Source organism: Anolis carolinensis, chromosome 2, assembly GCF_035594765.1.
Source record: "Anolis carolinensis isolate JA03-04 chromosome 2, rAnoCar3.1.pri, whole genome shotgun sequence".
NCBI classification, from domain to species: domain Eukaryota; kingdom Metazoa; phylum Chordata; class Lepidosauria; order Squamata; family Dactyloidae; genus Anolis; species Anolis carolinensis.
Window position 1 is genome coordinate 136,800,364 of NC_085842.1, and position 22,080 is coordinate 136,822,443.

Below are 22,080 nucleotides of genomic sequence, written 5' to 3' on the forward strand. Positions count from 1 at the left end.
AAAGTATTTACCATATTACGTGAATCTAATGTGAACCCTAATTTTGGGAAGCTAATTTAGTCAAAAAAGGTAAGCATTAGAATCAGTTCAGAAAATTTTTCAATGAAGAGCTTACACAAAACAGTAACATGCTGTAAAAATGGCATACAGTTGGCCCTCCATATCCACGGTTCCTGAATTCACAGAATCAGTCCACCAAGACTTGGAAATATTTGGGAGAAAATCCTAAAACCAAACCTTAATTATGCCATGCAATGAGAACTACATTGCTGTGTAGGCATACCCTGCTGTAGTCTCCTGCCATTTCACATATCTACGGGCTCTCTTTGGCACTCATTTTGAGTTGTTCACAATTTTATCTAAGGGATGCCATTTTACCACATCACTTGAGCATCCATAGATTTTAGTATCTACGGGAAGTAGGGGGGGAGAGGCTGAAATTCAATCTCAGCAAATACTGAGGACCAACTATGTTCACTGTTTCAGGCATGAGTTCCTATACTGCATCACCAAATTCCCAGAAGAGGAAGAAGAGAAGAAAGAAGTAATAGACACTGGTTATAAAGTTACCTAAGCCTATATGCAGCAGTTGCACCTTGGCTGAAGGTGCAAGAGTAAAATTATTTCCTGTGACACAGACATGAAACCCAAAAAACTAGATGTTTACAAGCCAATATGCACATCAAATTTTGAATAAAGTTTCAAGCACACTCATTTAATAAAGAACTAGTAGTTGGAATTAATTTTCTTATTAAATGATATATTCCTTCTCCCATACAGCGTATTAGATCTCTTCAACCTGCGGCCCTCCAGGTGTTTGGGCCTCCAACTCCCAGAAGCTCAAGCCAACTTGTTCAATGGTCAGGAATTCTGGGAGCTGACATCCAAAACACCTGGTGGGTCACAGGTTGAAAAGGGGAAATGCTCGAGTCTAATGCACCATCAAATTTAATGCACACCTCAATTTTCAAATTTTCAAAACATTTTCAAAACATTTATGGCCATCACTTTCACCTTTGCAAGAGCAAGCATATGGAGTGTGGTGGAAACTCCTTCCTGGGATGGCTGTCTGTCAGGGGTACTTTGATTGTGCTTTTCCTGCATGGCAAGGGGTTGGACTAGATGGTCCATGTGGTATCTTCCAAGTCTATGAGGTTATTCAGGCTGGGATTTGGCCATCTTATTGATTTTTTAGAAGAGTGCAGATCTAAACCCATGCCTATGAAATAGATCGTCTATACATTTATTTAATCTTCTCTAAAGAAAGTTGAGAGCCATCATACTGTAGTTATTTGAGTGTTGGTCTAGGACTGTTCAGACTAAGGTTAGAATCTCCATTAAGCCATGGAAATCTACTGGGTGACCTTGGGCAAGTTATAGCCTCTCAACCTCAAAAGATGACAAAGGCAAACATCCTCTGAACAAATCTTGCCACGAAAACACAATGATATGGCAACCCTAAGCTGAGCCAAAGTCAGAAATGGTTTGAAGGCACACGACAACCAAATTACTTGAAGGCACATTATATCTAGCTTTACTGTTTTTCCCAAGATGCATCTTATAAATTCAGCCTCACTATGGAACCAAAAAAGGCTGGGTAAAAACAAGATCCTTGGGAATAATTTAGAATTCATACAGACCAAGCTTTGTCACTTACCACCTCCAAAAGAGTCACAGAAAGCCTATATCCAAAATTTTTAATATGCTCAGAATCTATGCAATAAATAAATATCTATCTTTTTTGAGGGGTTGCAGGGTATTTTGTTGGGGGAGGGGGGTAATGACATTGCTGATTTCTTCTCTATGAGCTCAATGGATCTAATCACAGCAAAAAAGAAGTGTCTGATTATAGCGAATGCATATTATCCCCAAAGAAGTACACTGAATTTCAAGGCCAAGGGCTGTTAATAAGAATATGAGTAGTACACACTTTCACTTATCACAGCATACCCATGCCACTACTTCACAAGATCCACACAATGCAGCAGTCCTCTCATAATACACTTGGACCCACCCCTCACTCTCTTTTGTTCTAGATATTTGGAGTAAGTCAGTCTTCTCCATAAAATCTGAGAACCTGACATAGGGTTCACAGAATATTAGAATCACTCTCAATACTTCTTTCAAATGAGATGCAAGTTAGCTATTTGAAGTGTACACTGGTATTTCTATAAAAGCAATTCATGTCAACTTGTGTCTCATGGCATAAATATGCCCTACAGTTTTTAATTATGCATAATTATATAATATCAATTATGTATACTGGAGCAAAGACAAACAGTAACCTGTTTTTTTGTTTTGTTTTTTTGCTCCAACCAACAGTATTTAACCATTAATACCTTGCATTTCAGAATACTTGCTACATTTGCTTCTCTTACACTATCAACCACTTACTACTATAGTGGCAACTAACAACAAACTCCCTCTAAGGTCAATCCCTATCATATCTGAAACCATGCAGTAAAAAAAATATGGACTTCTGCAGAACAGCAATACCAATCAGCAGATGTCACTGCAGGAGAGTCTGAGAGGCCATGTCCAAACTCCTGACTACCTGAACCACCCATAAAACACAGATTGCAGGGAAGCCCTAGAGCATTCAGGATGCTAAACAGAAACATGTTGCTCAACAACATATTTTTTAAAAGGGTGAAGGAAGCCCTCTAGAATATTATGGTGGGAGAAAGGGGTTGGAACACAGAATGTAACCTATTTGGGGGACAGGGAGAGAGAAAAAAAAATATGGCTTTTTCCAAAATAAAAAAAAAACTGTACAACCTGAGCAATGCAATGTGACCAATGTAAGGCAGCGATTTCAGAGCTCATTGGCCTGAGATAATACAGTATTTATAATAGCAATCAATAGAAGCACTCCTGAAGGACTGTACACATGCATATACATAAATGTATGTGTGAGATATACATGTGAGTGCACATATGTCTTGAGTGTATTATGTAAATATATACATGTGCATAAACAGGGTGGGCCAAAACTCACAAAGGCACATGATGTTTCAATGATCCTCTGAAAAATTTGTTTGAAAAGATTTCACATGTAATGTAGTGCAATTTCATTTCCTATATATACTATATAAGCTTTTGTGAACATTGTAAATTAAAAACAAATCACAAAGGAATTAAGTATTGGAATCCCTTTGTGACTTTTGTCCCAGTCTATATGTGTGTGTGTGTTTCTGTGTGTGAGAGAGAACCTATATATATCTTTAGCTATATTTATATGTGAGAGAGTATGTATGTATATGGGGATCCCTGGTGGCACAGTGTGTTAAAGTGCTGAGCTTGCGGACCAAAAGGTCCCAGGTTCAAATCCCGGGAGCGGAATGAGCGCCTGCTGTTAGCCCCAGCTCCTGCAAACCTAGCAGTTCGAAAACATGCAAATGTGAGTAGATCAATAGGTACCGCTCCGGCGGGAAGGTAACGGCGCTCCATGCAGTCATGCCGGCCACATGACCTGGAGATGTCTATGGACAATGCCGGCTCTTCGGCTTAGAAATGGAGATGAGCACCACTCCCCAGAGTCGGTCACGACTGGACTTAACGTCAGGGGAAACCTTTACCTTTACCTATGTATGTATATATATGAGAGGATGGACATGTATCTATATGTGTGCAAATGTATATATGCCCTTGTGTATATATATGTCATGACATATTATATGTTTATTATTAATATTAATATATGTGTCTGTGTGTGAGAGAAAACCAATGTGTGCGTATGTATATCTATATAAATGTGAGAGTGTGTGCATAATAATAGTAATTTATTTTATTCATTATCCGCCTCTCCTGATGTCTCGGGGGGTACAAATTAAAAAACAAATTAACATAAAATACAGTAAATTACTAAATTGCATTGCCAAACATACACATACACACATATTTGAAAACTTATATCAAACACTCCTACAGAATTGGAATATAGTGGTAATAGAACGCGAATCAAAACTCATGATTGCAAGTTGACTGGGTAGGTGGGCCTGCCAGAAGAGATGGGTCTTGAATTGCATATCTGTGTGCATATCTGTGTGTGTGTGTACAATATATATACACACAGAATATGTCTCCCATCCAGAAGAGATGTGTCTTGAATTGCATTTGAAATTTGAACACCTTGTTTAGCTACTGGAGTTCTGCAGGTCATTCCACAGTTGTGTGTGCATATCTCTCTCTGTGTGTATGTGTGTGAAATATACACACACAGAGAGTATGTCTCCCAGCCAGAAGAGATGGGTCTTGAATTGTGTTTGAAATTCGGACAACTTGTTTAGTTGCTGGAGCTTTTTCCACAGATCATTGCACAGTACTATGCGGATATCTGTGCATGTGTGTGTATATCTGTGTATATATACTGTATATGTGTGTGTGTTAAACACAGATTATGTCTCCCTGCCAGAAGAGGTGGGTATTGAATGGCGTTTGAAATCTGAACACCTTGTTAGCTATTGGAGCGATTCCGCTGGTCATTCCATAATCCTGTGTGCATATCTGTGTACAGATGTGTGTGTGTGTTCAATATACACACACAGCGAGTATGTCCCCGGCCTTTTTCCCAGAGCGGGGCCTCTACTCATCCTCCCTGCCACTGCCCTCTTCTTCGCCAACTTTCCTTTAAGACCCCAGACCCTCCCCTCAGGCTCCCGCAGGCAGGCAGGCCCTTCCTCCTCTTCCTCCCCCTCCCTCCCTCCCCTGACGCAGCCCCCACCCGGCCCACGCCCACAGAGGGCCTGCTGCTGCTGCCTCTGCTCCGTTTGCCGCCCCGGCAGCCCCCTCCCCTCTTCCCTCCCCTCGGGAGGGGCCTACCTTAGTCTCCTTGACGTGCTGCTTGATGCCCTCTGGGTACCACTGGACACGCACGTAGCCGCGGCGGAGGGGGCTCCCGCGGCCTTCTTCCCCGCCGCCGCCTCCTCCTGCTCCTCCTCCGGGGCCTCCGGACTCCGAGCCCGCCGAGCTGCCCCCTCCTCCTGCTGCTGGGCCTCGTCCTCCTCCTCCTCCCCCACCGCCGTCATCCTCCTCCGAGTCTGAGTCCTCGCCGTGCATGACGCGGACCAGGCCGAAGCGCACCGAGCCCCTGTACTTGCCGGAGACCAAGTCATGGGTGAAGAGGAGGCGTTGTGAGCCGCCGCTGCCCGGCGCTGCTGCTGTTGGCGGCGTTGGTGATGGCGGTGTCGCGGGGGGAGCGGCGGCCAGTGGCGGCTCCGCCATGGCTGAGGGGGGAGGGAGGCGGGAGGCGGGAGGGAGGAAGAGAAGCGACGGCGGCCGTCTAACTCACTCGCTTGCTTGCTGACTCTCCCGGCTCACGCAGGCGCAGTCCGCATCCGGCAGGGGGCGGGGTTTCAAGATGGCGACGTCTCGCGTCAAATAGCAAGGCGAGGAGGGGGCGGGGTTAAGCGCCGCGTGAGTTGGGAGGAAGGGGGCGGAGGGAGGGAGGCAGAGGGCCGGGCTTACTTCTTCCTACCTGAAAGGGATGGAGGTAGGCTTGGACACCTGAAGGAGAAGAGAGGGAAAACGGCTCACAGCAGAGGGCTATGGAACACAGCACAGAAAACAGGGAGGAGAATAGAGAGCGTGTCTCTGTGAGGAGGGCCCCAGCAGGTGTTCACACAGGCGTTTGCTTGCCTCAAGTGGAGCATAATAAGATGGCGCCCCTTCCCACTGCATCAGGGAAAACCAAGGCGGAACTGGCAAGTGCTCCCCTCCCCCCGTAGTGATGGCGCATCCACACTACAGAATTAATGTATTCTGTCATGACTTTAACTTCCATGTCGCAGTGCTCAGGAATCCTGTAGTTTTACAAGGCCTTCGGTGTTCTCTTCTAAAGAGTGGTGGTGTCTCCACAAACTCCCAAATCCTGGGATTTTATGGCCTTGAGTCTTGATGGTTAAAGTGCTGTGGAACTGCCTTCATCTACAGCAGTGGTTCCCAACCTATTCTTGATCAGGGCCCACTTTGACCAGGGAGCACTCTCCAACATTAAGTCCCCCTGGGGGAGAAGAGTGGTATATTAATTAAATAATTAATTAAATAACATTAATATCGAAAGGGTTACATACCACTTTTTGGTCAACTTTAGATTAGGTTTGGTTAATTGGGGTGCTGATTCAGAAAATTGCATTGGATAGACCACAGCAGCTCTAGTTTCTGATACAGAACATATGCCATCCAGTAGTCACCATCTGCTTGCCCACATTTAATAATCTAGAGCTGATGTGGTCTACACAATGCAATTTTCTGAATTGGTACCCCAAATAATCCCAGGAACAGGCCTAAAAACAACACCAAGGTGCCCTGCTTCCAGGTGCCACATAGAACGGCTCCACTCTGGGGGAGGAAGGAGGAGGAGAAGCAGCAGTCAGGAGGCTTGTTGTCGCACCTTAGTTGGTAGTCAGACTCTCCCCTCACAACATCCCCATTGCCTCGGCACTATAAGATGGTTTTACAAGACCAGTTGCTCTCGTTGCAACAGTGTAACAGTGAGGCCGCGAACCATATTTTAGTTCTTGGGGACCACTGGTGGTCCACAGACCACAGGTTGGGAACCACTTGTGTAGAGGGACCTTTGAGGGTGGGTCTCTCTGCCTCCTTCCCTTGTGCCCCCTACCCTTCCCTGTGTCTACCCCCAAAGGCTCCTGGCTTGCTTTGCTCCATGTTAGAGCACACAGCAATTTGGAGATGGCTGTCCCTGAGTGTCTTGGTGAAGATGGAGGGAGAGGCTCTCAAAATGGGAAGTTGGCCATAATGAGTGAAATGGAAAGCGAACGAATAAAGATAAAATGGAAAAAGAAGATTACTAATTAAGCCATTTGTTGTGCATTTGTCCCTTTCGTCTCATTCTTCTGGATCTGTATTGTAGCGTAGCCCCAGAGAAGGAATAAGGGGGAAAGAGAGCCGGTGTGCAGCAGTGATTTTAGCCTTGGGTGAAGACTTGGAGTCCAGGGTTCGAATATCTGCTTGGCTTTGAAAACCCACTGAGTGACCTGGAGTAATTCACACTCTCTCAGAAGAAGGCAAAGGCGCCCCCCTCCTATGAACAAGTCATGTCCCCAAAGTCTGTGATAGGTTCACTTTAGGGTTGGTATACTTCAGAAATGACTAAAGACACAAAGCAGAGGCACAATGATCAAATTGAGGGATACAAGAGTGTGGGCATGAGGAGTTGAAGGGATGGGAGAGAGAAACATTGTCTGGAGAACAAAATAAATTCAAAAATTCAAAATTCAGTTTTAAAGGTTTCTTTGAGATTTGAAAGTAAGAAGGAGAGAGGGTTTTTTTTCACCTAATAAAAATGATCAGGGTATAATACTGTTGTGATGTTGAAAACCCTTAGAGTCTGGTACAGGAATAATTTGAGTGTGCTACTCGCAATTAATTCCTTGGACATCCATCACTGCTAGCTTAGATGGAAAGCAAATTGAGGGAGTCCAATTGTGACATGGAAGTTCAGAAGCTGGGCGGGCAACAGGGGAATTTTTGGAGCTAATGTCTCATCCTCACAAGAGCCTAACACTCATTTTAGTCTAGTGCAAGGATTAGGTTGGGGTGAAGCACGTAGAAGTTGTGAGGAGTGAAGCTTTGTTTCTGTATAGAGAAAAAAATGAGATAGTACTAGTGTTATAAAATGTAGGGGCAGTATAGTTATTCTTTTGAGAGTTTAGCATTAATTTCTTAGTTGTACAAAAATACTCACCCCAGTTCTTACTTGTTATCTTCAATGTGTTTAGCAATCAAGGTTGGCAGTATAATTTTGTACAATATATTGTACAAATATTTTAACATAATAATTTTGACATGAGGCTTTAACAGCCATTCTTAAGGTTTATTCCCAATACAATTGTTGCATCCTCTCATGAACATGAATATAGTATAAATGGATAGCTGCAACTTAAGGAGGCATAAAAAGAATTTCTTAAGATCTGATTAATCTTAGAGTTATAAAAGAATATCCACATGCCCTACATTGAAACCCCTATGTTGTTTCTAGGGAGGTTCATATTACTAAGGTGCACAAAGCTCAGGAAGTTTCTACATTTAAAACTTGTCTCTAACAACCATGCCCTTCAAAGCAAAAGAGATATAGTGTCCCATCATGTTAATGATGTTTTGATGTGTATATGTGAAAGTTAAGTGCCCAGGGCAGAATGAAACTACTTGAGTTCTCTGTGCAGTATCATATTTTGCCCTTACATTTCTAATCCATTATGTATGGGTTCTTTTTTTTTTTAAGAACAGTAATGCAAAGCATTAAACTGAGTGAGCAATGTTTAGTCCACCAGATGATAAACTGCAGTTCCCATCAGCCCTATAGTATAGCATAATAGAAGTTGCAGCCCATCAATTGGAGACCATATTCTTCCCATCCCAATTTACCCCCAATGTGATGTATGTGTGTACATGACATTTTGAACTCCTGTTTCTCCATCTCCTTTAGTGTGTACCTTTTTCTCCAAATATTCTAAGTTTTAAAAATATTTTTCTTTTGCTTGAACCATAGTCAGATTACTGGGTTTTCCTTTCAACTATCAATATAAATAGCAAGAAATACCCTGTGGCCAAGGTGTAATTCAGCTTCTGGATACAATTCTATCTTTTATTCTTGCTTCTCCCTCCCTCCCTCTCTCTGTGGAAACTCTGGCTCCATCTTGTGGATGTTTTGTTTTCCAACTGGAATCACAGTAATAGAGATCTCTCTTACCCCCATAGGTTCCTGTGAAGTAAAAGTGTGATATACTGAGTTGCCTATGTACTGGAGATTTCTAAGGAGTAGTGTTTTCATGTAGTCAGAATTAATGAGTGGTTAAGTTGCCTGATACGTCTTGTATAATGCTGTGTGCTATTCAGACTGTAGAGTCAAAACCCCATGGCCCTGGAGTTAGCTTTCTAAAGCTTAATGAAAACTACATGTTGACAAACAGTAAAGGCAATAAACCAATCCTACATGGGGGTGCTGAGGATATTCTACCATACCTGGGCAATGATCTCTACCTGCTGATGGCAGGGAAGCAACATGGTATTCCTCTTCTTTTTACAGAACATGCCAAATCACATAAGTTGGAGAGACAGAATGGGAGGCCTATTTGATGGTGTTGGACTGCCCTCCCATCTATCCTCAACATTGCCTCTACTGGTGATTCCAGCAACTTTTGGGGGGCATTGCCTTTGTCATCCATCACCTAGGAGGTTTTGGTAGAAAAAAATGAGAAGATTAGAGCAGGATTTGTATTGTGATCCCACCTTCTCAGAAATTTCTTTTGTGGCCACTTGTAGTATTATACTAGTTATTACAGGAAATCTTAACCTGGGGGTTCAAAAAGTCCTTTCCTCTGAGCAATATAATTTCTGAAGTCAGTTTCAGCCCCTCCTTTAAGGTAGAAGCCCTTGAGGCCAAAGGGACAATAACAGAGAAAATTGCTCTGAGGATGTGTGAGGGGGGCGGCGACGATGATACCAGGCGAGAGGGCGCTGCATGCCTTTTCTGGCATGTGTGCCATAGGTTTGCCACCACGGTCTTAGATGATGTTCCTAGATTTGCAAAAAATATTTACACCGCTGGATCAATTATTATTTAAATGCTGAGAAAAGTGGTGCTCAGCTGTAAACCACCCACATCTTAGTGAATGCAAAATGTTGTAAAGAGGCCCTTCTGTTTCCCCCATCTGCTTTGAACAGATTTTTTGCCTCTTACAGTGTCAGTTTGGCAGATTTTATTTTCCCAACAGGTGGCGTTCTTTGATAGTACTACCGGTATGTAGTTTTGAATCCAAACAATACTATACAAGATTTGCTAATGTGCTATGTTAACACCATTTTTGCAAGTTTGTGTTATAATATCCAAATAGACATGGAATAAATCCAGTATGACATTTATATATACAGCTTAGAGTACCACAGTTTCTTCAAATCAATCATATATAACATTAGGTAAGATCTATATTGGCCAAATATACCAGATTTTGTCAGATCTTGGAAGCTATACAGGGTCAGACCTGGTCCCACCCTGTATATATTACCCTGTATATATTATACTTTGTCCTGTGTGTAACGTTTGCTTCCTTAGTTTATATATATATTCTGTAATGTCTCACTAAAATTGTGACGACATGTGAATGTATCACTGTATAAAGGCAACTGAGGACTTTATTGTATGAAGCAGGCAATCTAGCATTGGAGCTGGACTGCCACCTTGATGGTGGTCCCTGTTGCATGACCCCATGCACATCCTGCTGCCAGTCTGCCTCCTTTGCATGGTTAACCCACCCCCACTATTTATTGATCAGCAAAACCTTTCAATAGCTGGCAATCTCACAAGTTCCCCTCACTTGCAATGTGTTCTTTCTGCTTTTGTGCTGGCCTACCAGTAGGGAAGTGACTCAGGAAATAGGATTATCCTCTCTTTCTTGCTATTCCCAAGGTGTCTCTTTTGTATTTAATATTAGCTTAGGTACCCGCCGATGCTTGGGTTAGGTCTTTTGTAATGCTATTTATAAGAAATAGTCATTGTTTGCTCTTGGTTTTTTAATGAATGTTCTGATTAGAAAATGCTTAAGGATGTGGATGAACTACAACTCTCAACATAGTGAGTCAGTCCCCCCCCCCCTCCCAACCCCACCAGTATTCAAAGTTGGTCATGATGGGTATCAGTGCAAAGTTTGATCCAGATCTATCGTTGCTTGGGTTCACAGTGCTCTCTGGATGTGGGTGAATTATAACTCCCAAAATCCAGAGTCAGCCCCCCCAAATCCCTCCAATATTTTATGTTGTTCATGGGGGCCTGGTGGGGGTTGTTGTGCCAAGTGTACAAGTGTGGTCCAGATCCATTGTTGGTGGAAGTCACAGGGCCCTCTGGAAGTGGAAGCCTTCTTGGAAATCACCCACAATCAAGCATACACACACACACACACACACACACACACACACAAATATATTTTCATTTTTATTATATAGATAGATATAGAGTTTACTGTTATCTTTACCAATTTTAATTAACTACCCCCAAACTATGATTCAGTCCGATCTGAGGCAGACTGAGCTTGCATGCTGTCTTCTTTTCTTTAACACTGAAAACTGTTTTAATAAACCTTGGTTTGAAGTGATTTCAAATGAACCAAAATTAGTGATAACCACTCTTTGTCATTTAAGATGTCAGGCCAAATCATCCTCAGCAAAAAAAAAAAAAAAAAAAAAAAGCTTCTGAATTCATTTGAGCCATGGGGGCTGGAGAGTAGGACATGCACTTGTTATTATAAGCTATGGTTTATCATTACAGCGGCTGAAGACAGCTCAGCTCAGATGTTCCATGAAATTATAGCATACGCACCACAATTGCAGAAAAACAAATGTTCCTATTCTATTGTTTGCCTTTGAAGGAAATACTATTCTAAAATTGCTCGTATGATTTACAAAGTTTTTAAAATCTTTTTTCTCTAGGTCTTTAGAAGTTAGTCCAGGAGCAGATAGATTTTATCTCTTAGGTGCATGTGGATAAATGGCAGTGCTTGGACTCTAAGGCACCATACTGTGAACAGCCTTCTATTACAAAAATCACAAAATGTTCTGGAGTGCATTTTGAATGGCTGTTAACACGCTCCTTTTTTTGTACCCATTTTAGAAGACTAGCCATAGAATAATTAAACAGAGCATTCAACCATGTGTGATTCCCCTTTAAAAAGTGCTGCAGTGGAGAGTCTAATTCTGATAATATCGCAGTCGTTGTAAAAAAGTTTTTTTTTTAATCCCAAAAAAATTAACCCAGCATAGTAGTCTTTGGTGGCCCTTGCTTTTCAGAGTCCTGCTCCCAGAGCAGCTATTTGGAGATTTCTGTGCACCTTTCCCTTGACTTGCACAAAAATTATCATGAAATCCATAAGTTAATCTTACACAGTTTAGGATGTAGCATTTAATGCAGATGTTCTTTATCTCTTTCCTAATATGGCTCTCTATGCAATTATCTTGGAAAGATGGAAGATTCAGTTATGAAATACAGCAGGTCATGGGCAAAATCAGGAGAGTAATTGTTTTGCAAAAATATTGATGTCCGCTTTCAGGCAAGAAGTTTTAGACTGGAGTGGGCAACAGCATTGGGGCCCAAGGCCAATATTTCTCCCCCACCCAAGTGCCCTGTGAACTGTACCCTAAGATCAAGGCCAGATACCTCTGTCTACACTTTGCAGTCCCTGTACTACAATCATGTCATCTTTTGTTGTCATTTTGAAAGGAACTGTAGGGGAAAGTCAAAGTATTTGGGGATAATACAGAGTTTTATTGTATTTTTTGGGTGCAGAGGGAGTATTTTGTGTATTTTTGGGCATTTTGGGAGGCGATCATTCCTGTTATGTTTGAAATAGGAGGAGGATTTGAAGGAACTGGTAAAGGTCTTCAAGGGTAACAGAAGTGGGGCCTAGGGGTTTGCATGCCTTTTAGAGTCCACCCCTCTTAGAGTTCACTGTTACATCAAAGGCATGCAATGTGTTTCTGCTTCACCTGTTTTTTGCTGGCACATTTCTGTGCAATTCACCTGTGGCTTTTACGATGATCCTTGTTTCTAGCAATCAGCTAAAATGCTTTATCCCTCAGCTGAAAATCATGCCAAGACAGTAAAGCCTGCTGCGATCCTTTTGTTGTCATGTCAGCTTGAGGCCTTTGCAAGTACCTTTGTCTCATGAGGATTTAAAAATGTCTTAAGAATCCCATCACGTGCATTATAAATAACAAATATATAAGCTGGAGTTCCTTTAGCCTTTCTAGCAAAGAAGCTGGGAATGCCTCAACATCCACCCCAATCTTCTTTCTCCTTCCTTCCTTTTGGCAGTGACTCTACAAAGTCTACAGATTGCTATCTTTGGAGATAATCAGTTGGGATCCTTACAAATAATTAGTGCACAGGTAAGAGTTTTTGATGTGTTTTTGATGTAATATCTATGATGTTGATTTCCCAAGTTGGAAAAAATCACATTCTGAAAGTGAATGTGTCCTCTTTCCATGCTGTGTGCAGTTTTCAACCAATAGTGATTTTATTTATACCTTTTGGGTAACAACCAATTAACATCTAAACAGAATGATAAAATAATTTGTGGGCATGGTTGCTCCCCCATTTTTTATATAAAAATTGTGTCACCTTCCTCATTTTTGTATGTTTCACAATATTCTGACTTATGCTACTGAAAATTATGTTGTTACTGGTTTAAACAGGACTGATGTACATGTAGGTATGCATATGATCATAGCTAAGTGTAGGAAACATATTCATAGGTAGCAATGTTTGCCATACAGCAAAATAAGACAAAGTACAAAATTTGCAAAAGAGCCCTGTCTTTAATGTGCCAATTAAATGCACAAACATATCATGCTAGCTTTAGAAGCACCATTGGCATCTTTATCAGGAAAATATTTTTTAAAAATCATACAAGAGAAAATGTTATTCATTTGGTCACTCCAGAGGGATCTCAGTACAGGCAGAGGCTACACCCTTCTTGGCCATGTGGGGACCTAGACAAAGCAAAGTAACAGTGGCAGCAGGACTGAAATATTAGTTAAATACAGTGTTCCATCACTACTTCGTGGTTCACTTTTTGCGGATTCGCTGTTTCGCTATTTTTCAATAAACTCTAAAAGACTCTTATAAATCATAAAATATTACATTTTACAGCCTAAGGAAGGGAGAAAGGAGAAGCCAAATGGAGAGAAAAGGAGCCCAAGCGGCAACGGGAGGAGAAGAAGGCGATTTATCAACCAAAGATTGGTTGATAAAGACTTAAAATAGTGTATAACTACTAAAATAATGTATAAATATTAAAATAAATATAGTGTCCCTACTTTGCGGATTTTCACTTATTGGGGATGGTCCTGGAACCTAACCCCAGCGATAAGAGAGGGAACACTGTAACTTGTTTTTATCTGATTTATCATTGCATTTGCTAATGTGTACATTGAATACTTTAAAAATTCCTTTCCATTTTAAAGGTACTGGAGATAACCAATGTTCCTAAAAAGCAATGGAAAGCCACATTATGTGATATGAAAAACTTGTTATCACTACATTTTTGGACAAAATATTATTGATAAGTTATTTTATTGACTTATAAACACGTTCCATCTTGTGGGAAAAGACATATGAAGAAATTCCCAGACCTGAAACTATCAGAAAATATCCTTACATTTTCCACCAGAACTGAAGAGTAACTCTAACAGAATTAGTTTGCAATTAAGTAATTAGAAACTGGAATTCAAAAGCAGAGTTTATTAGGATCAGTTTTATTCCTGCATATATATCTGAATTATTACATTTCTGTATATACTAGAGACATGCAGTCTTTTGCAATTCGATTAGTGAGAGGTGACCGTTTGCACTGTGTTACATGTTGTCTTGAATTAAGATGTGTATATACCGATTAAGAAATAGTTGCTGTCTTTGTCTGTTGCAGCTAAAATAAAAATGTTCTCTGGCCCTGGAAATATATTAGTCTGGTTAAAGATGAATACATTTATATAATCTGAGTTTTTGGGAACTGTGCCCTGCTTCCTATATCATACTCATATATTGAATGTACAGATACTTTTCATATATTTTGTGTTTGTGCTTGAGATAAAAGGTCCCTCTACATGGATTTCTTCTTTTTTGTTTAAAAATATTTAGTTAATTGCTGAGGTATGGTACATTATGTTGCTATATTATTGTGTTTTTGATAAATATTATTTAAAAATTGTACACCCAGCTCTTTTTGGCAAGTGATGATCAGTATATCTTACCATAGATCTGTAAGCTATCTAAGAATGCCAAATACAAAGTTTTAATGAACCTCTCCTACTTCTCAGAAAGAATCGCAAGCAATATACATAAATTATTGCTAAAATATTTTAGTACAGTATTCAAAATCACCAAATTGATAACTAAAAGCTGAAAACCTCAGGCCTAAGTATTTCATTGGTAAAATACATTCTTATGTAGATGCTGCCTGTCAAGCTTGATTAAAAGACTCATACGTTCTGCTACTTAAATTCAGACTTGTCCAAATTCTTGTAAAATTCTAAATGAAAAGTAGAGTCTACTTTGCACACACATGGTTTGCCACCCTTTTCCTAGCAGCTTCTGCCATAGAGATATACATGTATCACAATAATGCCTTCCGCCAGTTCATTTCATGGCTCATACACTGTGCTTATAAGGGTATATAGAACTATCCAAACTGGATAGGACAGGTGAGTAAGCTTTGGGTTATGTTTATAACTGCTACTGTGTCTAATTTGCACCCCCAGAGTGGGAATAAATAATGGCCATCAAAGTTTGCCTGATTGGAGGTTGGCACTTAAGACTTCTGTGTATAGATCACTTGTCACGTCAAAGCACTCACCTCAGGGACTTGTAATAGTTCATGGGCTAATCTCTTTTACCTGATCTGTCCTCTTGGTTCCTTTTCACTCCAGAGCACGCTGGCAAATGGCACATTAGAAATAACACTTTAAAGCACATGCACGTATGTGGCATCGTTTTTCTTCTGTTTATATTTGAGAGGCTCTTCAAAATATGAAGGCTCTTAAACCCCCCCTGCATGGATTAAATCTTGACATGTCTCCTTCTTAGTTAACCAGCTCTTTAAACAGAGAGCCCACATGCCTCCAGAGATCATAGGCATTCAATGGACCATGTGTTAACACTTGATATTTTTCTCAAATGGAAGCACATTTCTCAAGATTGCATGATCTCATACATCAGTACTCTGTGAATTCATTTAATCTTATAGGTTGCTAAACCAATAGCCATTGCTAACTCATACAGCAATATATTCCATTAGTGAATTAGGCAATTTGAAATATAATCAAATGTAAAGATAATTCACTTGAGCCCTGAAGATTTAAAAACAAATTGATCACTTGGTTACTTATTCATATGTTTTATATGGATATTTTTTTTTATTCTGCTGTTACTTTGTAGCTTGTTAACTAAGTCAGCATCCCATCGTTTGAAAAAGGCAATGAAAAAGAACATTCTGAACAGCCAGGAAGTTTCTTGAATTTCTAGCTGGCTGTTTTTGCCAAAGGCTGCTGGGTTTAAGAAAGCTTATTTCCAGCTTATCTTTAGCATTCTTCCTTTAGCAGTCTCTGCTTAATGTGCCCTTTCAAAATTAGTTTCCTTCTCCAAATAAGATCAACCACTGTCCTTGAGACTGTCCTGCAGGTGGTCCTTGACCCTGCCATTGCTCTGTTTTTGCCTTTTCCAGTGCATTGTGTTCTTTGAGTTATATAATGGTTAATTAGACATTACAGGAAAGCTTTCCAGAAGGTGGAAGATTGATTTGACAGTATTAAGTGTCTGATTCTGTGTGGGAACTCGGCATGCTCTTTCTGAGGCTTGGTGCCTTTTTCCCCCATTGGAAGCAGAGTGACCCAGCACCTAGTGGGAGGCAATCTGTATCTGTCAGGATTAGGTCCTAAGCGTGTGTTTGAGTCATCCGATCCAGCTTTTCGGTGACCTCAGAATAACCATTCTGCTCCATCTCACGTCAGTGTATTAACCCTGCCTATCTTGCCACTTAACCCCGTCATCAGGTCCTCAGGCTATAAAAGCCATTTTCAATTCCTTTCCTCTGTCATTATTTCTCTAATGCACAGCACCTGGATGTTTGCTAGACTTTGCTTTTGTGTGCTAAACAATAGCCAAGGCTCATCTCTGTGGCCTGGTGGACCTTCATTGCTGTAGTGGCAGCGATGACTAAGATACTAGAAGCTGCAACATGTTTCTGGCATGTATATATAAAGAGATGCAAATGTCCTAATCTGATATGTGCTGTGCAGGTATTTTCATCTGTTGGCCAAGCGTGCTTGAAGCAGTTGGCTGAAATCAAGATATCCTGACTCCAAAAGGAAGAGAAGCATCTGCCAAAGATACAGAACTAAACAGAGGAGATGTCCGCGATCAGCGCTTTACCATTTCTGAAGCCCCTCCACTTCAGACCTCCACGGAGCTCTCCTGGGCGCCAGCGCCGGCACACCCTTCCTGCGAGCGAGTTCCGGTGCCTCACTCCTGAGGATGCCATCAGTGTCTTCGAAATTGAGAGAGAAGGTAAAACTCCATTTCATCTATCAGTTAGGTTTTTGTGATGATCCTTAGTCTACTTCCAAGAGGAAAGACACTTCCATCCTTCAGTTTTTGTGAATTACTACTATTTTTTTGGGGGGGGGGGGGAGTGGCAGCACCTTTAAGACAAACTAACACCTTTTTGTGTTGTCAGATGATGCTACAAATCAAACTAGCTGCTTTTTAGACTTTGAATTTTCGTTTTTGAAAGTAAAGCACTGGCGCAGTGTTGATCATTGCTATTTTATCATTCAGAGTCCTCCTGTGATTTATACATTTACTAGGCTAGTATTTTAGACACTTGAAGAACAAAGTTTTTTTCATGATTTTAAATATGGGTCTCCCTGGGGAGAAGAGTGGTATATAAATTAATTAAATAAATAAATAATGAAGTATGTAACATTTGTCTTCTTGATAGTTCCTTTTTGTGCCTTTATTCTTATACCCAATATCTTCCTTGTCTGCATGAAGCTTCAGCAGCACACCATTAATTTCTTTGTTTGTTGTCTTTCACAGCATTTATTTCAGTGTCTGGAGACTGTCCTCTCCATTTGGATGAGATCCGACACTTTCTGAACCTGTGTCCTGAATTGTCGCTTGGCTGGTTTGAAGAAGGCCGACTAGTTGCCTTCATTATAGGCTCCCTCTGGGACCAGGAGAGATTGAGCCAGGTAATAACTAGAACAATTTAAAATGCATGTATTTCTCATTTTATAACTGTTTCGAATAGGAAGCGAACAGAACCTAATGTAAACACAGCAGGTACTAACACTAATGGGAAAATTCAAACTGCGCTAACAACTGTGTTCCCATTCATACACTTGGGTGCAAGATAAAGCCCTCAGCAATTCTTACTGCCCACTACTCCACACTTTAAAATTTCATTACTGAAATGATTACAGTGTTTCTTTCTAGTGGTCTGGGGGAAAAAGTAGAATAGTCCACCATCCCCATGATCTTTCATTATCCATGAGTTACAAAGGAAGTCCCTGTTCCCTCTCAGCATTGCCACTCTTAGGGAAGGAAATTGCCTTCTTCTGTCCTGTCACTGTTCATGAACCCCTCCTCCTGCCATCTGTATTAACAGTTTGTGGGTAAACAAAGAATGATTTTAATACTCCCTAAGTTTGCATAAATTTTCACCCACTCTGAATCATATTGGACTAGATAGGACTAGTATAATTTCTTTTGGTAGCCAAAGATGGCCTGTAGTATTTGGACATATGTCCAATTCTCAAAAGGAATCCATTGCTTTCTTGTCCAAGATAATGTCTAAAGAAAATAAGGTGTCATTCATTGAAAGTTGATATGCATTGGCTGTGTAGATACTGAGCAAGTGGAACTATGAGTGCAGGTGTCCATCCTGAAATAATTGGATGTTTCATTGAAGCCTAAACAGTTCTGGTCCAATTTACCTGTCTGAACGCATCTTCCCCTATGAGCCCACGAGAACCTTAAGATCATCTGGAGAGGCCCTGCTCTCGGTCCCACCTGCCTCACAAGCACAGCTGGTGGGGACAAGAGACAGGGCCTTCTCGGTGGTGGCTCCCCAGCTGTGGAACTCCCTCCCCAGTGACATTCGGCAGGCCCCATCCCTTTTGGGGTTCAGAAAAAAACTGAAGACCTGGCTATGTACGCAGGCATTTGAAGAATAAGCATGTGTTGGCTTCAACGCCGTCTGAATTACGGCTCTTGTATAAAGTCTGGTGGATGAATGGCATAAGCACTTTGCATTGTTTTAAACTTTGTATATTGTATTTTATGACTGTTTTAACTGTTTTAACGTTTTAGTTCATTGTATATCAATGTAACGGCATCAATTGCCACTTGTAAGCTGCCCTGAGTCCCCTCGGGTGAGAAGGGCGGGGTATAAATGATTGAAATAAATAAATAAATAAATATTTGAGATATTTTTGTGGCCGTCACTTTACCTGAGGTAATAGTCACACAGTGCTCCTTGAAAGATTACTGCTTAAGAGTCTGGTAGTGAAATAATTATAGGACAGATGGATTCTTGCACTGCCTCAATATAAAGTAAGCTTTTCCTTTTTTATTAATACTCCAGAAGACATCTGGAAGGAAATCCTAGCTATTTAAATGTTAGCAGCATCTGATACATTTCTCTTTATGTGTCTAATCATGTGAAATGTATTCCAGTAGAACTAATGAACTCGTTTGTTCGTACCAGCTAACAATTTCAAAGTGAGCATAGCTTCATTGACTTGTGGAAGCCCTATCATGGGGTTTTCCTGGCAAGATTTGTTCAGAGCAGGGTTGCTATTGCCTTCCTCTGAGGCTGAGAGTGTTTGTCTAGTGTGTATCTAGTCCAAGGTCCCAAAGGTTTCCATGACTGAGTCAAGATGCAGAGTCCTAATCCAGCATTGGAACTACCACACCACACTGTTTTTGATAGTATATTTTATAGTATAAGGCCACTGTTTTAAGTAGTCAATTCAGCCAATGTTAGGAAATGCAAGTTGATAGGACCAAATCTGTAGTAGTAATTGTCATCTTCTCTTCTCTCCCTTATCAGGATGCTCTGACTCTGCACAAACCCCATGGTACCAAAGTCCATATCCACGTCCTGGCAGTACATCGCACCTTCCGCCAGCAAGGCAAAGGCTTTATTCTGATGTGGCGCTACTTACAGTATTTGTGCTGCCTACCTTATGTGCGCCATGCTACGCTAATGTGTGAAGATTTCCTTGTTCCTTTTTACTCCAAGTGTGGCTTCAAAGCATTAGGCCCCTGCGAGGTCACCGTGGGATCACTGAATTTCATTGAAATGAACTATGCTGTTCGTGGTCATGCCTTCATGCGCAGGAACAGTGGTTGCTGAGGTTATGCCTCCCCTTCACATTCGTTTCCAGCTGCTCATCATGTTTGCTGGCAAGACCTGCTCTCAGTGATTCCCAACCTTTCTGATGGGACCTAGAAATGGATCAGAGGCTTGTGGGTAGGATGCCAAGTTGTTTGTGTGGTGGCGATAGGGGCTATCTGCGGTGAAGTGCGTGTGCACAAAGACAAAAGAGGTGGAATGGATGGGTCTGCTTTTAAGAAGTTTGGGAACCACTTGTGTTGTAGATCCACAACTTGATTTAATTTCATCATGCTAAGACAAAACTCCCAAGAGCCAACAGTTCCTTTAAAAAGAAACCATACAGCTGCCTTTAAAAGCAGAAGCTAAACTTTGGCCTATTTTTCCTCACTTCCTTTGTCCCCACCCTATATATATGGATGGGGAAATGAAAAGTCCCCAGTCAGCCTCCCGGTTTCTCATTTTCATTTGTAAGGACTGTAAGAATATGGCAGGCTGGCAAAGATAAATCCACCAAATTTACCTTCCATAAATGAGTAACATTTAAAGTGATCTACTCCAGATAGTACAAGTTGGATTTTTCTGGCCAGAACTATCAAAGTTATGATACATATTAGTAACTGTTGCTTGCAATGGAACTCTGTTGGAAAACAGACACTGCTGCTATCAAACTAATATAGTTGTATAAATATGGGATTAATTTCAGAAATCAAGCTTTTTATTCTTCAGGTTTGGCTGAATGCTTACCTTCTTGCCCCTAGACCTCTTGGGATTAATAGAGAAATAAGGAAAATATTGCCTGAAAAATAGAATGTAATTATTTCAGGGTATTGATACTTGTCTTGGGAAAGAACTATGTTCTGATTAAATTACTCTGCAGAGAAATATTCTCCATGCTTTTTCATACTTGTGACTTTCTTGTTCTGAAATGCATGGAATCTGTGTTTGAATTTCCTGTACAGTGTAATGTGGTACTCTGTAAATATATGTTGCTCAAGACACAAGTAGCTTTTTTCCTCAGGCAATGTCTATGCTAGAGAGGTGAAGGTCAAGTTCCTGCTTACAAGAGTGTGCTTCATTTCCAGATTTCCCCACTAAACAAGAGAAACCACAGAATTTTACAGGCCTCTTTCTGCTGCCTGCATGCAGCAGGTAACACTAGTATTCTGGAGAGTTGCATCTTCTCTATTCATGACCTAGACTAATGGGCCTTACTACTCAAGAGTGGCCTGGCTGATAGCCTGATCTGCTTCTTGTCCACCTCATCCTTTTGATGATGGGAAGCCAGTAGGGATTTCACCGATTTTCCTGTTCTTTAAAAGTGAGATCCAACCTACTCAGATATGAATTTGAAGGACAGGGCGCTTCACTTTATGCAGTGGGCTCCGCAGCAAAGCCTCTCTCATCTGCTGCAACCACAGTGAAACAAACTTCTTAAACATCATAAACTCATATAGAATCAGCAGCTGTGTTTGTTGTAATCTGTAGTTAAAACAACACTGCATATTTTAAAAGATTATTTCTACTCTAGCTATGACCTGATGGGGGCATGGACATTCTCTATTTGATTTACTTGCTACAGCCCAATGAGTTCTGAGGAAGAAGACATGCATGATAGTTGGCTGATAAATGTCTCCTTTATGCTCAGAGCAAGTGCCTCTTTCTTTTAATTACTCTGGGCTTGGGAAAGGTTCTTACTCACCAGAAGGATTACTAATAAAATAAGTGCACTCATATTCCCAAGGTTTACCTAATGGGTTAAACAAATGAATTCATGTTGGCTTGATGTTGCAGGTCATCTGAACCTCTTCTATAGAGTAAAATACTCCTTAGCCCTTGCTACTGAAAATCTCTAATTCTTCACTGTTCTGCATGCCATTTTCCACTTGTCATGTCTTTTGTTGTCAGCAAATAAATGTGTTTTTTTCTTAATGAGTTCTTGCTCTTATTTCCCTTTCCTTCACCACCGACCATGTTATGTAAGCAGAAACCAACTGTTGGGAAGTAATAGTGCAAAGGAAGGGGTTGGCTTAAAATATGAGAAGATGACATCAAGAATTTAGGAAATTAAATTTCTCATATAATATCAGCTGGGTCAGGCCTCTACTTAGCAGATACTGAGGCACAATATAGTTTTGAAAATTAGTGACAGGAAGTATGATTAGCATCATCACAG

At 40.9% G+C, this 22,080-nt stretch overlaps 2 protein-coding genes across 5 annotated transcripts in view; one reads left to right on the plus strand and one right to left on the minus strand.

Moving 5' to 3' along the window:
• Positions 1-5,339, minus strand: part of ube2o (ubiquitin conjugating enzyme E2 O) — a 99,074-nt gene extending 93,735 nt beyond the window's left edge. For both annotated transcript variants that reach the window (XM_062970635.1, XM_008104370.3), the window contains exon 1: positions 4,822-5,339. In XM_062970635.1, the coding sequence (XP_062826705.1) occupies positions 4,822-5,223 (402 nt within the window). In that variant the 5' untranslated portion in view covers positions 5,224-5,339. The remainder of the gene's footprint in view (positions 1-4,821) is intronic.
• Positions 5,340-5,426: 87 nt separating this feature from the next.
• On the plus strand, positions 5,427-21,836 carry aanat (aralkylamine N-acetyltransferase). 3 transcript variants are annotated; one of them, XM_003217189.4, is made up of 5 exons: positions 5,427-5,491; positions 12,824-12,897; positions 16,804-17,071; positions 17,603-17,757; positions 19,620-21,836. In XM_003217189.4, the coding sequence occupies exons 3-5, from the start codon at positions 16,915-16,917 to the stop codon at positions 19,923-19,925; spliced, it is 618 nt and encodes a 205-aa protein (XP_003217237.1). In that variant the 5' UTR covers positions 5,427-5,491; positions 12,824-12,897; positions 16,804-16,914; the 3' UTR covers positions 19,926-21,836. The 3 variants fall into 3 exon arrangements, with proteins under 3 accessions (XP_003217237.1, XP_062826708.1, XP_016846816.1); XM_062970638.1 differs by lacking the exon at positions 5,427-5,491 and adding an exon at positions 5,843-9,142; XM_016991327.2 differs by lacking the exon at positions 5,427-5,491 and adding an exon at positions 5,843-7,089.
• Positions 21,837-22,080: the final 244 nt, after the last annotated feature.

Bases quoted from the DNA above. Each gene is read 5' to 3' on its own strand.
- aanat (XM_003217189.4), top strand. From the start codon at position 16,915: ATGTCCGCGATCAGCGCTTTACCATTTCTGAAGCCCCTCCACTTCAGA. The intron at 17,072-17,602 runs GTAAAACTCCAT...TGTCTTTCACAG, and splicing joins CTTCGAAATTGAGAGAGAAG to CATTTATTTCAGTGTCTGGA. The intron at 17,758-19,619 runs GTAATAACTAGA...CTCCCTTATCAG, and splicing joins ACCAGGAGAGATTGAGCCAG to GATGCTCTGACTCTGCACAA.